The sequence below is a fragment of the Martes martes genome (assembly GCF_963455335.1).
Source record: "Martes martes genome assembly, chromosome: 2".
Taxonomy (NCBI): domain Eukaryota; kingdom Metazoa; phylum Chordata; class Mammalia; order Carnivora; family Mustelidae; genus Martes; species Martes martes.
In genome coordinates, this window is record NC_137889.1 from 172,267,850 (window position 1) to 172,283,090 (window position 15,241).

Sequence of the window (15,241 nt, forward strand, 5' to 3'; positions counted from 1 at the left end):
TCTGCTTCTCCTGTTGACCTCTCTCTCTCAAATAAACAAAATCTAAAAAAAAAAATTCTGATTCCATATTTATTTAAAGTTGTTATTTTATTTATTTGACAGAGAGAGAGAGAGAGAGATCGCAAGTAGGCTGAGAGGCAGGCAGAGAATGGGGGAAGCAGGCTCCCTGCCAAACAGAGAGCCCAATGAGGGACTTGATCCTGGGACCCTGAGATCATGATCTGAGCCAAAGGCAGTGGCTTAACCCACTGAGCCACCCAAGTGCCCCCTGATTTCATATTTAATGAAACAGAGAAAATACTCATGACATATTAATTTATGGGGGAGAAACCCTTTATAAGACATTATTTTTGACTTTTACAATTAAAAAAATGTAGCAGGAGGAAGGTATTTGTCTTTCCCCTTCCCTCCTCTTCTACTGGAAAGAAGGTCTTTAAACAAAAGAATTCACTAGGGTTCTCTGTCAGGCAGGAGCTCTGTTCCAAGGCATGGAAACACTACCATCATTCTTCTGGAACGGAGCCAGGGATACCTCCAGAGGGCTTGACCACAATGGGCAAAGGGATCTCAGCAGCTTCAACCGGAAAGGGTTGTGTAAGGACCCTGAGAGTGGGCAGAGAGGCGGGAAAAGATGGGAAACCATTCAAGGTAGCCTGTGAGGGAGCTACATTGCAACCCCATGAGAACAGGAAAAGAGCCTTTAGAAGCATCCTCTGCACATAGAAATGTGTTCATGAGCAAGACAGAGTTCTGCTAATGGCCCGCGTCCTTCTGGGTCTCAAAGACAGGACATCATGTTCTATGAGCATTTAAAAAAGATGGCCGCCACGTGAGCCCTGTGGATCTCTGCCTGGCTGGATTCCTCTGGGTGCCCTTTCTTTTCCTTCATTGTGCTTTTCTATACTTTCTCATTTTTCTGCAATAGGTATGCATCACTTATGTAATGAATTATGTTAAGAATATTGTGATCTTATGGAATGTGGCTAATATCTTACAACCATATTTTTGTTATAACTAAGTGCCTCAAAATCGGTCCACTGAGGAAGGTTGGGCTCCCAGAAACTCTGAAATGGCTGGAATACTTTGTCTGTGAACTTGTGACAAGTGACAGCCACTTCTCAAAGGGAGCAGAGGTTGAAAAGATGACTGTGCTCTCTAGAAATACTTTGAATTTGGGTGGCATTTGCTTTTAGTCTTTAGCATCTTTGCCCTAAAAGGCAGAATTGCCCCCCTGAAAGTATTAATTTCGTTTGGATGGTGTTAACATTGGTAGGATAGCATCAACTATTAACTATTAAAAAAAAACTACAACTGTAAGTGACCCATGCGAATGAACTGAATTAGTTAGAAGCAATCAAAGATCACCGGGGATGACTACCTTCCAAGCTGCCGCTGAAGTAGCCAGCAGCAAGCGTTCAGAGCACCTGTCACCAGGGGCTGCTCGGAGTGTACCAAGGAATCAAAGAGACATAGCTAGAGAGTCTCTAACCACGAGAAGGTATCACCCAGCAGCCTTCAAGTGCTGAAGGAGGGCCCGAGGTTTTGCAGCTGGACCTGAGTCATCTGACCGGTGAGTCAGACTGGGGACCTCGGGAAAATAACATCTTCCCAATCGACACCGGGGCACAGGCGATTAGGAAAAACACTTAGCTGACAGCTTGAGTGTCTGTTCCATTTGGAGGATAGATTCCTGAAGAGGGACAGGGTGACTCATCAGACTCTGTAACCTGATGAAATAGAACGATCCAATTTCCTTGCTCGGATTCCAGGCAATCAAATGATCTTAATTTGCTTTTCTGAGGCAGGTTCCCCAGGCAAGAAGAGGGATAAGTTATGGCAATTGGAAATTGACATGCTTTGGTGGGAGCAAAATTAGATCATGTGAGAGAAATGAGTGTGAAATAAATAAAGTGGTATTCAAATGCAAAGAAACAACATCCCAGTAATGTCACCATTAGTTATGAATCATTTTTGTGCTGATTTGGTTAACCTTTGAACAATGTTTTTTTGTGTTTTTTTTCTTTTTTTAAGGGCTAGTAAATCCTGGGTGACTTGGTGATTCTAGACATTCTAGATCTGCAAAATCAGAGGCAAAATTTACTGACATTTACATGGCGCTCTCGCATGAAATATCGCAGTAGAACACTAGGTTCCTGGTTTCCAGCTCAGGAAGGCTCAGTGCTGTAGGGCTAGGAAAGATTCAGGCTTGCAGTTAAACCTGGGTCTTGGCTCCAAATCCTAATGGCAGCGCTGCTTCCAAAGGGAGTAAATGCCCCTCTCCCAGCCCCTCCCCCCATGCTCACATATTACCACACGAGATCTGTGCCTGATCTTGAAGGAGTTGAAGCAGAAGCGTGTTCTGGAGATCATGGAATTGCCTCTCTTTCCCTCTTCACATGCCCCTTGAAGCACATTCATAGAGCCTTTCCAGAACATGCCCCGCGGTGGGATCTACTTGGCTTCCCTTAGTCCTTAGACTCTGGCTGGATCTGCTTGCCACAGGTGTAGAAAGCACCTAGCTCCTTCTGCAGAGTCTCAGGGGGGTGTTGGGCTCCTACCTCACCTCCTCTGAAAGTTTGGCCTGGATGCTCCTGCTGAAGGTGGCTAGGGAACCTCGGCTGGGACAGCTTCCCCAGGTCAGCACTGCCTGCCTAGCCCACCCAGGCTCCTGCATCTCCGTGGCCAGAGCTGCCGATCTCGGATTACCAGAGGGGAGGAGGGAGAGCCGGTATGGATCTCCGGACCTTGGGGCCCTCCGTGCACTGCATGCTTGCGCTCTCCATCTGCTTTGGTGAGACTCTGGCAGAGTGCGATCTTTGTACCCAGACCCTTCCCATTCAGAGGGAAGTGGAAGACCGCTGCCTGCCTGAGAATTTCTAGAAGCTCAGGAGAAAGATGAACTGGCCCCATTCCTACATCTCCTTTTGCTGGATTTACTTTGCTGTCTCCAGACTGAGAGGTAAGAGTCTGATGGGTGTGTAACCATCTCATTTGGGGCCATTTGTTTGGTGGGACTGGGCCAGCAAACAGAACAGATGCTCTCACTGCGAGGAAATGTTCATGCCCCTTATGGACTAGCCAGAAAACTAACTCTCGTGTACCCAAAGCTTGTCCCTAGCTGATACTGTGTCAGGCCCAGTTCTAGCCCTCCGTTTGCTGTTCTTTGCCTTGAAATATACATGACATTAAATGTTGATCCCGGTCCTCTTTTTGAGCAGCTGTAGAAACAGCTGATGGAAAATACGCTCAGAAGTTGTTTAATGACCTTTTTGAAGATTATTCCAATGCTCTTCGTCCAGTAGAAGATACAGATAAAGTCCTGAATGTCACCCTCCAAATTACACTTTCTCAGATTAAGGACATGGTGAGTAAAATAAAGTGGTGACTCTCTGAAATTGTGCTTAGGATGAAACTTGCTATGCTTTCCAAAGAGATGCATTACCTGGAATTTGAGAGGAAATGAGACCAGACAGCAACATGTACAAGCTGGTGGGGGAAGGGAATACCAGGGAAGGAAGCTCTCTACAAAAGTCATTTCGCTAGATGTTACGTAATCCTGGCCATTAACAGTAACAGTCTTGATCGTCTAAACAGAGATGGTGTCACAGATCACTTGATTCCCTTTCTATGAAATGTCCAAAAGACAGAGAACCCTGGAGACAGAAAGCAGAGTGGTGGTTGCCAGAGACTGTGGGAAGAACGGGGGAATAGTGGGTGATGGCTTGGTGGTCATAGGGTTTCTTTTTTGAGCTGACAAAAATGCTCTGGAATTGGACGGTGGTTGATGGTTGCACAATATCACGAATCTACCGTAAGCCACTGAACCATCCATTTAAAAATGGCTAATTTTATTCTATGAATTTTATTCCTGTTTTTTTTAAGAAATGTGGTGTTTTAAGATGGCATATCTTGTTTCATGCTTGTATGTGTTTAATTGCACCAAGTTATGAAACTTGAAAGACTTTCTTCTGTATAGTGTGGATATTTCCTGACTTTCTCATTCAAGTGTGTTGTCAGTTGACCAATTTCCAGAGAAATTTGGGCTGTTGATCTATGAAAAGATCTGATGCCTTGAACGCGTGTTCACTTTACATTCAGAACACTAGATCAATCAGAAGAAAAAAATATGGCTTTTGAAGTCTGTCAAAGGGAGAGACTAGAAAAGCTCTCATTTATTTAGTGAAAGTAGATTTGTGCTCTTGGAATTTCCATTGCAAAGAACGAATGCTCTAGAGATGGAAGGCATTTGGTTGAGGTGTCTACTGGACAGAGTTATAACATGGTTGCTTGTACAGGATGAAAGAAACCAGATTCTGACTGCCTATTTATGGATCCGCCAAATCTGGCATGATGCATATCTCACATGGGATCGAGACCAGTACGATGGACTGGACTCCATCAGGATCCCCAGTGACCTGGTGTGGAGGCCTGATATTGTCCTATATAACAAGTAAGTACAAGTCAGTCATCTCTCAGGAGTGAACTTATTGATTTAACAGAATTTAAACACAATGAGAAAGGACTGTTTTAAACACGCTTGAAGTTAAGTTCCAATTCATTTACCTAGGCCCTAGAATGATTATCATAAGATCTTAGATAATAAAATAATAGGTCATAAAAGCTTAGAGCTCCTTTCCCCTTTTGGATGAGAAACTCTATTATAGGCTCTACTCGTCTCCTAGGGCTGTGGGAACACAGGACCACAGATGGGGGGGCTCAAATGGCAGAAATGTATTCTCTCCCAGTTCTGGAGGCTAGATGTCCAAGGTTGGTTCCTTCTGAGGCTGTAAAGGAGAATGGGCTCCACACATCTCCTCTAGGTTCTGGTGGTTGCTGGCTGCCTTTGTTGTCCTTGGACTTGTAGAAACATCACCTTGATCTTTGCCTTCCTCTTCAGCTGGTGTTCTCCCTGTGTGTTGTCTGTGTCCATTTTACCCCTTTTATAAAAACAAAAGTCATGTTGGATTAAGGGCCCTCCCTACTCCAGTATGATCTTGTCTTAACTAATTATTCATCTACAATGGCCCTATTCCAAATAATTTTACCTTCTGAGGTGCTGGGGGCTAGGATTTCAACATATAAATTTGGGGGGGGGACATAATTCAATTCATAATAGTAGTGCTCCCTTCCCCAAGATCATGTATCAATAATGGTGACATTACTAAGATTAAATCAGAATGGACCAGCCATCAGCTGGCCTGTGGATTTTGGATATTGGAGTGGAGGATAAACTAGATCGTAAGATCATCAGTTGCCCTTTCTTGGTTTCAGGGCAAGGGGTTTTGTGTAAAGGGATAGAAGGGATATGTTTCTCAAATTGTAAAGTGCACATGAAGAGTTTTGTTAAAATACAGATTTGGATTCAGTAGGTTGGGGTAGAGTTTGATGTTCTGCTTGTCTAGAAGCTCCAGAGGTCAGTGCTGCTGGTCCTTGGACCAGACTTCGAGAAGGAACCACATTGGTCTATCACAGTTCAGGTTCATTTGCTCCACCTGTTGTCAAAGGAGCTTCTCTCTTCTTATTCTGGAACCCAAGCTCTTGTGGGTTGGGAATGGTTCCTCTTTGACTCAGAACAGGGTGAAGGAGGGGCAGTTCAGGGGGACTCTCCTGAGAGCTTGGCCTTCTAGTGGGCGTGAGTTTCTCTTCAGGAAGAGACAGGGGTGGGTTGCAGCCTGGATTTTAGTCTTGTTCCTTATTCAGATAGCTCAGCCAAGGGTCATGACCAATTATTCATAGCCCTGATCCGGCTGACCATTTTCCACTCTGGGTGGCCAGAGGGCCCTTCCATATTCCTTTCCAAGCAAAACAACTTCCCAGGGTTAGTGCTTTATTATACCAGTTCACTCCCCTCTTCTCTCTCTCTCTCTCTCTCTCACACACACACACACAGACGGCAAGAGAACGAACCATGTTGTCTGTTAGCTGCTCTCACTCACAGGGTGCAGGTAATCAGAGAATAGAGTTGATACAGACCACTAACAGCATTCTATCAGTTCTAACAGTTCTTCCTGGGAAACAAACAGAATGCTGGTTCTCTTCTTCCTCCTGCTTTGGTTGGCTGAAGAAGTGACTAACTCTTACTGACATGCTTCTTTGCAAGCTTGCATGGTCACCTAAGTTAAGCCTGCCCCAGGACCACTTATTCCAGAAACCAGCTGTGTGCTCATGAGCTCACGCAGACCTGCTGTGGCTTTCGTAAATTCTTTCCCTTTGGGCCTTGAGGTGTGTGAGTTCAGTTCCCTGTCCCTTTTACACACAGAATCTTTTCATCGCACGGATTAATCACCTCTCTTTTTATTCCTCTGGGTTGACTCTTTAGTCCTCTCTTCCCTCCTGTTGCACCCAGATCCTTTATTCTGCTTTGCATTCTCCTTCTTGGTAATGTCAGAGTTTTATTATTTAGAGGAAACTCTAAATGTGGCTATGGTTGGACATCATTTGCGTTCCTATAACTAGCTAAAATTAGACCACGAGAGAGTTACAGGATCAGGCAAAGAAGGGACCTCAGTCATAACCATTTCCCTGACCCTGGTCCTTCCAGCCGAATCCCTGGACCTCTAGACTCTTCTGATCCCAGATATAATATTCTCATTATTTCTCAGAAGCCGGCATAGAACCTTATAGACCACAAAATGAACTTTCTGAGTGGCAGTGGGGAGAGGAAAGAGGGCTAAGTGGTAGTGATCCAGTCAGGTGTGATAAAGATAGTTTGGGCGGGAAGAAGCTTCACATCTAGATTCACCACTGGAGCCTGAATCAATGGGGCTGGACTTGCCAGGGTGTGATTAGGTTTGAGATGGGTCTGGGAGCTACTTCATGGGAGGAGCAGTTGAATTTGTTGATGCTAGTTTGGAAGCCAGAAGTTCTTGGGAAGACTTAATGGTGATGTTAGGCAATCAAGGAGAAAATAAGGTAGAGGACAAAAATCAAGACAAAGAAAAGTTAAAGGGAAGATAAACAATTAAAAGTAATCATCATGCATAACTTGAGCAATCAATATTCCCAAGAAGTAGTGAGCTCTTTAGCAATATAGTTATTCAAGCAGGTACTGGCTCTGTTATCAAACCAGTAAAGAGATAAGTAAATCAGGGCTCAAAGTTCTGGTGAAGTTGTTTAGTCTAAGTGTATGGCCGATATAATGGTTAGTGCAAGAGTGTGCAAGCATTCCTGACATTAGATTGGGTAGAGACTGGGTTATAGAAACTCCGAATGTGCATTTGTTATGAAAGAATTCTAATGGTTGGGTTTTCATGGGCCATCTTAACACTGGGATTTTAGAGCTAGTGAGGAATTGGATACCCTGTCATATTCAGAAAGATCTGTCTAGAATTTAGCATTAAGGTTTGCTTAAGTCATCTTGTGGTTGAGAAAATGGCAAACCTGTTAGATGAGATTGGATGTAAAGGAGGGGAAGAGGAACAGGTTTGAGGAAAACGATGATGAGCTTGGTGTGGGACCTGTTCAGTTTGGGAGACCAAAGGAACGTCCACTTGGAGACAACCAAGAAAGGACTGAAAAGGCAATCCTCAAGCCTGGAAAGAAGGTTGGGGAAGAGATATCAAAAGCCCCGTGAGCCCTTATAGAACTACTCAAGGAAGGAGAGAAAATGGCTGCAGATAAAGTTGGTGAAACTCTTCACTGCAGACATTTACAGAAGACACTTAAAAGAAATGGCTAAAGGTGTAGAAGGAGAAATAAGACAGAGAGTTGTGCCATAGAAACCACCGGAAGAAAGGATGTCCAGGAACAACCTACAGTGTGAAATGCTTGGAAAGAGTTGAATAGGATAGGTATCTAGAACAGGTTTTTAGATTTGTGTGTTTGCAAGTCATGAATGACCTTTGAAAGAGCGCATGTTGGGAAGAAGCCAAATTGCAAGAATAAAAGCAAGATGGGGAAGTGACAGCAGTGTGTATCACTTCCAGTGTGTGGAAGGAGAGGCGGGACGTGGGAAGTGCCTGAGAAGGGAAGTTGGTAGGAGAGACTGGAGAACGTGTTGGGAAGGGTCTCGGTGGGCCAGAGAAAATAAGAGAAACCAAGAGAAGCAAAATCGTGAAGGAGATGTGGGAGGAAATGAATCACAGTACCAGGAGGGAAGTTAGCCTTGGAAAGAAAGAGGGGGACTTCTTTTTGATATGGAATTGTCCAAATAGATTCTCTCTGATCCTGAGATCTCTCCTCTTACACCGAGGAAGGTAGGATGGGTGAGTGATACTCTCAGTTCATCACAGTGCTCCCTTCTCATTCCGTTAACTATATAAATTTCTCATCGCCACAGAGGTTAGGTTCAGGGATTTTCAAAAAACTTCATCTTATTATCTTCATGAAGACTATATTAAAGATCCTTCTCTTTAAACCCTCCTTACTAAAGACCCTCATTAAAAATTGAGCTCCACACCTTAACTGTAATGGTCTGGTTCGGTCCGCTTCAATCAGACCATTACAGTTAGTGTTGTGGTGCCCAATTTTTAGAAAGTGGGAAAAAATAATTTAAAAACATGCCAGTTCTTTGATCCAGCAGTCCTCTTCTGGCAATTTAATGTAAGGAAAGAGTCAGTGGAGAAATGCAAAGATTTGACTATAGCATTGCTTGTAAATGCAAAACCCAAAAAAGACAATGTTGAACATCGATGGATTGGTTAAATAAGTATGGCATAGCTATTTGATGGAATATATAGGAAAACTATTTGCCATGAAAATAGTGTTGCAGGAGAATATGAATGAATAACCACATTTTAAATTTTGTATCATATTTTTGGGGGGGTAATTAACTTTTTAAATTCTGGGATAATTTTAGATTTCCAGAAAAGTTTCAAAGATGGTACAGAGAATTCCCATACACCCTTCACCTAGTTTCCCCTAATGTTACATCTAGTGTTACATCAAAATAACATAGTACATTTGTCAAAACTAACACAATACTATTAATTCAACTGTAGACTTTACCTAGATTTCATCAGTTTTTCCACTAATGTAGACTTTTTCTGTTCCAGAATCCAATCTAGGATACCTTACATATGACATTAAGCCATAACACATTATGTAGGGAAAAAATTATAAGGAAGACTGGGAAACATGCATTAAATGTTAAGAAAAACCTGTCATTTAGGGTTGTAAGCATTGGAAACTGACTTTGGCTACCTTCTGAAAAAAGGAATTTATAGGAAGGGTATGGTACAGCTCACTGAATTAAAGGGAAAAAAAAAATCAATGACCAGTTCTTAGAAAGGACAGACTGTATAGACTGGGACTGCTCTAGGGTTTGAGAGAGCAGGGACTACTGAGCTGGTTTATTGATTTGTTTTATAAGGAGGCATCACCAGAGTGACTGTTTTTGGTCTTTGGGTCATTCTGCTTAAGATCTAAACTCTGAGGAAAGTGAATCAGTTGGTTGTAGCTCAGGTCACACAGCCAGCCCCTGGCCAAGGGAGGCTGGGGCACCTTGATCAGCATTTCATCTGCCTTACAATGGTGGTGGAGAAAGTCATTCTCTAAAGAAAAATAGAAATTCTGTACTCAGGCATAAATGTTGATAAGGTAAAAAGAAGATATATCTAGAATAAATTATTATCTCTTAGAATATGGGTTGATGATTTTTTTTTAAAAAAGATTTTATTTATTTGCTTGAGAAAGAGTAAGTGGGAGGGAGAGGGAGAAAGAATCTGAAGTAGACTCCACACTGAGTGCGGAGCCCGATGTGGGGCTGGATCCCAAGACCTCGAGATCATGACCTGAGCTGAAACCAAGAGTTGGACGCCTAACCAACTGAGCCACCCAGGTGCCCCTGGCTAAATGAATTTTTGTCTGCATTCTCAAATAAATAGTTAACAGCTCTTCCAGCAGCAACAAAAGCCTATTTTAATATTCTTGTGTCCAAAGTTAACAAAATCAGGTAAGCAGAGCTTTCCTTCCTAGATCTTTTTATCTAGATGTTTGAATCATTATACCTGGACTAAGAGAGCAGCTTTGGAAATGAAGAGGAAGGGACATAGAGCAGAGATGCTTTAAAGGAAGACTCCAAGAAAAGTTGGCCCTGAGTAGTTACAGGAGAGAGAGGTAGGGGCAAATTGGAGTTGATTCCAACTTTCAGCCAGGGTGATGGGGGCAATGGTGATCCATTGCCAGAGACACTGAAGGGATGGGCACAGGTTGGTGAACTGTCCAGAGTAAGGAAGTTGATGAGTTGTCTTGACAAGCAGCTTTCATTTCCCTCCTCTGACCTCCAGGGCTGATGATGAGTCTTCTGAGCCAGTGAATACCAATGTGGTCTTGAGGTATGACGGGCTGATCACCTGGGATACGCCAGCCATCACCAAGAGCTCCTGTGTGGTAGATGTCACCTATTTCCCCTTTGATAACCAGCAGTGCAACCTGACCTTTGGTTCCTGGACTTACAATGGCAACCAGGTGGACATATTCAATGCCCTCGACACTGGAGATCTCTCCGACTTCATTGAAGATGTGGAGTGGGAGGTTCATGGCATGCCTGCTGTAAAGAATGTGATCTCCTATGGCTGCTGCTCGGAGCCTTACCCAGATGTGACATTCACCCTCCTTCTGAAGAGGAGGTCCTCGTTCTATATCGTCAACCTCCTCATCCCATGTGTCCTCATCTCTTTTCTGGCTCCCTTGAGTTTTTATCTCCCAGCAGCCTCTGGGGAAAAGGTCTCCTTAGGAGTGACCATCCTGTTGGCCATGACTGTATTTCAGCTCATGGTGGCAGAGATCATGCCGGCCTCAGAAAATGTCCCTCTGATAGGTGAGTTCAAGCACCTTACGCTTTGAGCCTAGCTTCGTAGTGAGTGGGATAACATCTGTCCCTTTAAACTCATAACCGTTAGGTCAACTTCAGACTCAACACAAGTTGCTGCATAATTCATGTGGTGTCTTCAGTTGGCGTCTTTCAATACAGAGATGGCTGTTTTCCAGAACTGGGCTTATTGTCTCTGGGTTTACACAAAAGAGGGAGGGGAGGCGACAGTTTAGAGCAGGGGTTCTCAAAGTGTGATCCCTGGATCCACAGGGCAGCCTCGCTTTCGAAATGCAGATTCTCAGGGGCCTACCCCAGACTTCCTGAATTAGACACTCTGGGGTGAGTCCCGGCAATCTGTTTTAACAAGACTTCCGGGCGTGCTCGCTTCGGCAGCACATATAACAAGACTTCCGGGTGATTTTGATGCACTTTCTGTTCCACTGGTTTAGAAGTTAAGGCCCTGATTTTGAAGTTAAAGAAATCTGCATTTGAACTCTGATTTTACCACTCATTTCTTCATGATCAATCTTAGGCGAGTTACTTAGTCTTTTAGTTTCTGCTTCATCACCTGGAAAGTGTGTGTAACTGCTACTCCTTGTGTGGTTGCCTAGCGTGGAAGCTGGCATATGGTAAGTACACCTTCAGTAGTGACTATTATTATCTTTTCACAGCATATGGGATGTCTTCTTGGGAAAGAGTGGCAAACAAGATAGACATGGTTGACTGGATTTTTCAGCCCATCATGTACCCTTCATAGAATAATCTTTGTTGGGTATAACAGAGGTGGGAGAGCTTGTTAAAATGCTGGTGCCTGGGGCGCCTGGGTGGCTCAGTGGGTTAAAGCCTCTGCCTTCGGCTCGGGTCATGATCTCAGGGTCCTGGGATCGAGCCCCGCGTCGGGCTCTCTGCTCAGTGGGGAGCCTGCTTCTCCCTCTCTCTCTGCCTGCCTCTCTGCCTACTTGTGATCTCTGTCTCTCCAATAAGTAAATAAAATCTTTAAAAAAAAATAAAAATAAAAATGCTGGTGCCTACACCCAAAGAGTGCGATTCTTCAATCTTGGCAAGAATTTGGAACCTGAGGTGACTTTAGGATGGACCGACATATTTTCCAAAGTCTGCTCTAATAGAATGTCCTTATAAAGGGTAGGTTTAGAGACAGGGACTATACCCCCTTCCCGCCCCCTCATCTTTTCCCTACCTCATTTTTTTTTTAAAGGATCTTATTTAGTTGTTTGAAAGGGAGAGAGTGAGCACAAGTGGGCGGAGGGGCAGAGGAAGGGGGTGTAGCAGACTCCCCTCTGAGCAGGGAGGCGGGTCTCAGTCCCAGGACTCTGGGGTCATGAGCTGAGCCAAAGGCAGATTAATGGACTGAGCTCCCCAGGCGCCCCTCCCTACCTCATTCTGAGACCTCTCCTAATGCCACCAAGTGCCACCAAGGACTTACCCGACTCCAAGACCTCTGCTTCCATGACTTGCTCTTGTACTAGATGCTTACCAAAATCAGAAGCTAGACATAATTTCTATTAAAATAAACAATGAGGAGGAATTTCAGAACATGCAGAGACTTAGAGACCAATATGAAAGGGATGTTGTACTGCTCTTTTATCCTCTACTGAATCCAATATTACCTGATAATCAGACATTACCACACTGGTTTCCTTGTTTGGAGATTTCTTCCTTGTTATGTCTCTCCAAGCGAAAAAACAGAGACACAGCAACACATGGACACAAATACACACAGATGCACACACGCATTTTTGAGTTCTCTCCACCGCTCCCGCCCACCACTAATAAAGAGTAAGAGGTATACTGGCATTTCTGTGACCTCTCCTGAGACAGAAATGATTGCCAGTGATGACCTGTAATCATAGTGCCATTTGAGGCAAGACAATTGGCAGGTCACTCTCTCTTCTTTAGCAGGGACATTCAACAGCAAGTTGGCTAAAGTTCTAAAGACAGATGTCTTGGGATGCATCTCAGGAATCCTGCAAACATCTGTTTCTGTGATAATATAAAATGTATCTTTTTAAAAAGGGTGCACAGGGCACCTGGGTGGCTCAGGCATTAGGCGTCTGCCTTCAGCTCAGGTCATGATCTCAGGGTCCTGGGATCGAGTTCCGCATCGGGCTCCCTGCTTGGCAGGGAGCCTGCTTTTCCCACTCCTACTCCCCCTGCTTGTGTTCCCTCTCTCTTTCTCTCTCTCTCTGTCAAATAAATAAATAAAATCTTAAAAAAAAATGAAAAGGGTGCACACAGAGCATATCTGTTAACAATAACAATTTGTTATTTGCAGCCCCTACGACATGCACTTCCAATCTTATAGAAATGTGTTTAAGTGTTCTGGGTAAGTGTAGCATTTGATCTAAGCTTCTGGCCCATAGTCTTTACTGTATTAAAACAGGTCTTAGTTTACTTTGAGCATTTAACAAATAAGTAGATGATGCATATTATCAAATGCATTGTTTTCATCTTTTGAGATTATCATCTGAGTTTTCTCTTTTACCTCATTAATATAGTGAATTGGGTTTTCTGATGTTGAGTTAAATCCTCCTTCATCATGATGAATTACCATTTTAAGACACTATTGGATTTAGTTGGCTAACAAGTTTTATATGACTTTCTAAAATATGTCTATAAGGAAAATGGTCCTAATGCTTCCTTTCCTCTTACTTTTGGAATCAAGGCTAAATTGACTTCATAAACTAAGCTAGACAGTTTTCTCTCTTTTTCTATTTCTGGAACAACTTGACTTGCATGATATGAGTTATCTATCTTTTAAAAGTTTGGTAAAACTCACCTATAAACCAAACTCTGGAGCTTTTCTATTCCAATGTTCTTTTTTCTTACACTGAATTTGACGTCTTATGTGTTTCTAGAAATTTTATCTGGGTTTTCAAATATATTTTCATGCAACTAAATATTATTTTATTGTATTCTAAATTTCTATTCTGTTATTTCTTCTTTTACATTCTCCCTCCCTCTCTATCCCCCACCACCTTGCCTCTATTCTGTGAGAGGCTTTATCAAAGGTTTATCAATCTTACCCCTTTTTTCAAACAGCTTTTGCTTTTGTTCATCTTTTTGGTTTTGGGTTCTGTATTTTCTGAGTCTGTGCCCTTACCTTTATTATTTCTTTCCTTAATTTTCCTTAATTTTCCTTTTTCATGAATATTGCTTTTTGCAATCACACTTAAAGACTAATAGTGACACAATGGCTCCTTCTTTACCCATAGTAATGAGGTCTGAGGACAATTCTGAAAGCTGTGCAGGATCATTGTTTGTTGAGAGTAGAATTTTTTTCACATCACGATCTCAGGCAACATTTAGAAACCTTTAACTCAGTGAAGGGACAGTGTTGAGAAGTTTACACATACCATCTCAATTAAGCCTCATCCTATTTCCATTAATTAGATCCGATTTTTACACCCATTTGACAGAGGAGAAAGCTGAGGCTTAGCAGGATGATCTAACTTGCTCCAGGCCACCAGTTGAGTGAGCGACAGAGCTGGGATTTGAATCTAAGAAGTTTGACTCAGAAGCTTATGCTGGTAACCATTAGTGTCTACGGGTGCTCTAGAAAAGGTGTTTGTGTATTTTTGAGCCAAACATGAGGACAGTTTAAGCTAACTTGGTTGTGGTTATTTTCCAGGCAAATACTACATAGCCACAATGGCCTTGATCACAGCTTCCACTGCCTTGACCATTATGGTGATGAACGTCCACTTCTGTGGGGCTGAGGCCCGGCCGGTGCCACGCTGGGCCAGGGTCGTCATCCTGAAATACATGTCCAGGGTCTTGTGTGTCTATGATGTGGGTGAGAGCTGCCTTAGCCCTCGCCACGACAGGGAGCGAACCCACCTCACAAAGGTATATGGCAAGCTTCCAGAGCCAAATCTGCAAACAGACAGAAAAAAAGGACTTCCCAGGAAGAAGGAAATAAACAAACTGGTAAAGAATGACTTGGGGTGCCATGGTGAGAACCCGCAAGATGCTGATGTTTACTGTGCTCGGTACCAGATGCTGACGAGGAATATTGAGTACATTGCCAAGTGCCTCAAAGACCACAAGGCCACCAACTCCAAGGGGAGTGAGTGGAAGAAGGTTGCAAAAGTCATAGACCGATTCTTCATGTGGGTTTTTTTCATTATGGTGTTTGTGATGACTGTCCTGATCATCGCAAGAGCAGATTAGCAAGCATTTGGTGTGTGGAGATGAATCAGTAAAATTCCCCATGATCTACTCCAATATTTTTCCAAGTCAGATTTATACACACACATACATGCATGTAAATACATATGTATAATTTATATACACAAACAAATATATATCTAAAATGTAGGGGTTATGTTGTTCACTCTTTCTTTTCTTTTCTTTTCGTTTCTTTCTTTCTCTTTCTTTCTTTCTTTCTTTCTTTCTTTCTTTCTTTCTTTAAAGTAGACTCCATACCCAGTGTGGAGCCCACTGTGGGCCCAAACTCAGAATCCCCAG

The 15,241-nt window shown here is 43.1% G+C and overlaps 1 protein-coding gene across 1 annotated transcript; it reads left to right on the forward strand.

Moving 5' to 3' along the window:
• Positions 1-2,895: 2,895 nt before the first annotated feature.
• Positions 2,896-14,944, forward strand: CHRNA9 (cholinergic receptor nicotinic alpha 9 subunit; the record flags this gene model as incomplete). Its single annotated transcript, XM_080796971.1, has 5 exons — positions 2,896-2,959; positions 3,219-3,364; positions 4,296-4,450; positions 10,227-10,759; positions 14,403-14,944. 5 exons carry the CDS (start codon positions 2,896-2,898, stop codon positions 14,942-14,944), a joined length of 1,440 nt encoding a protein of 479 aa, XP_080653097.1.
• Between the last annotated feature and the right edge of the window lie 297 nt (positions 14,945-15,241).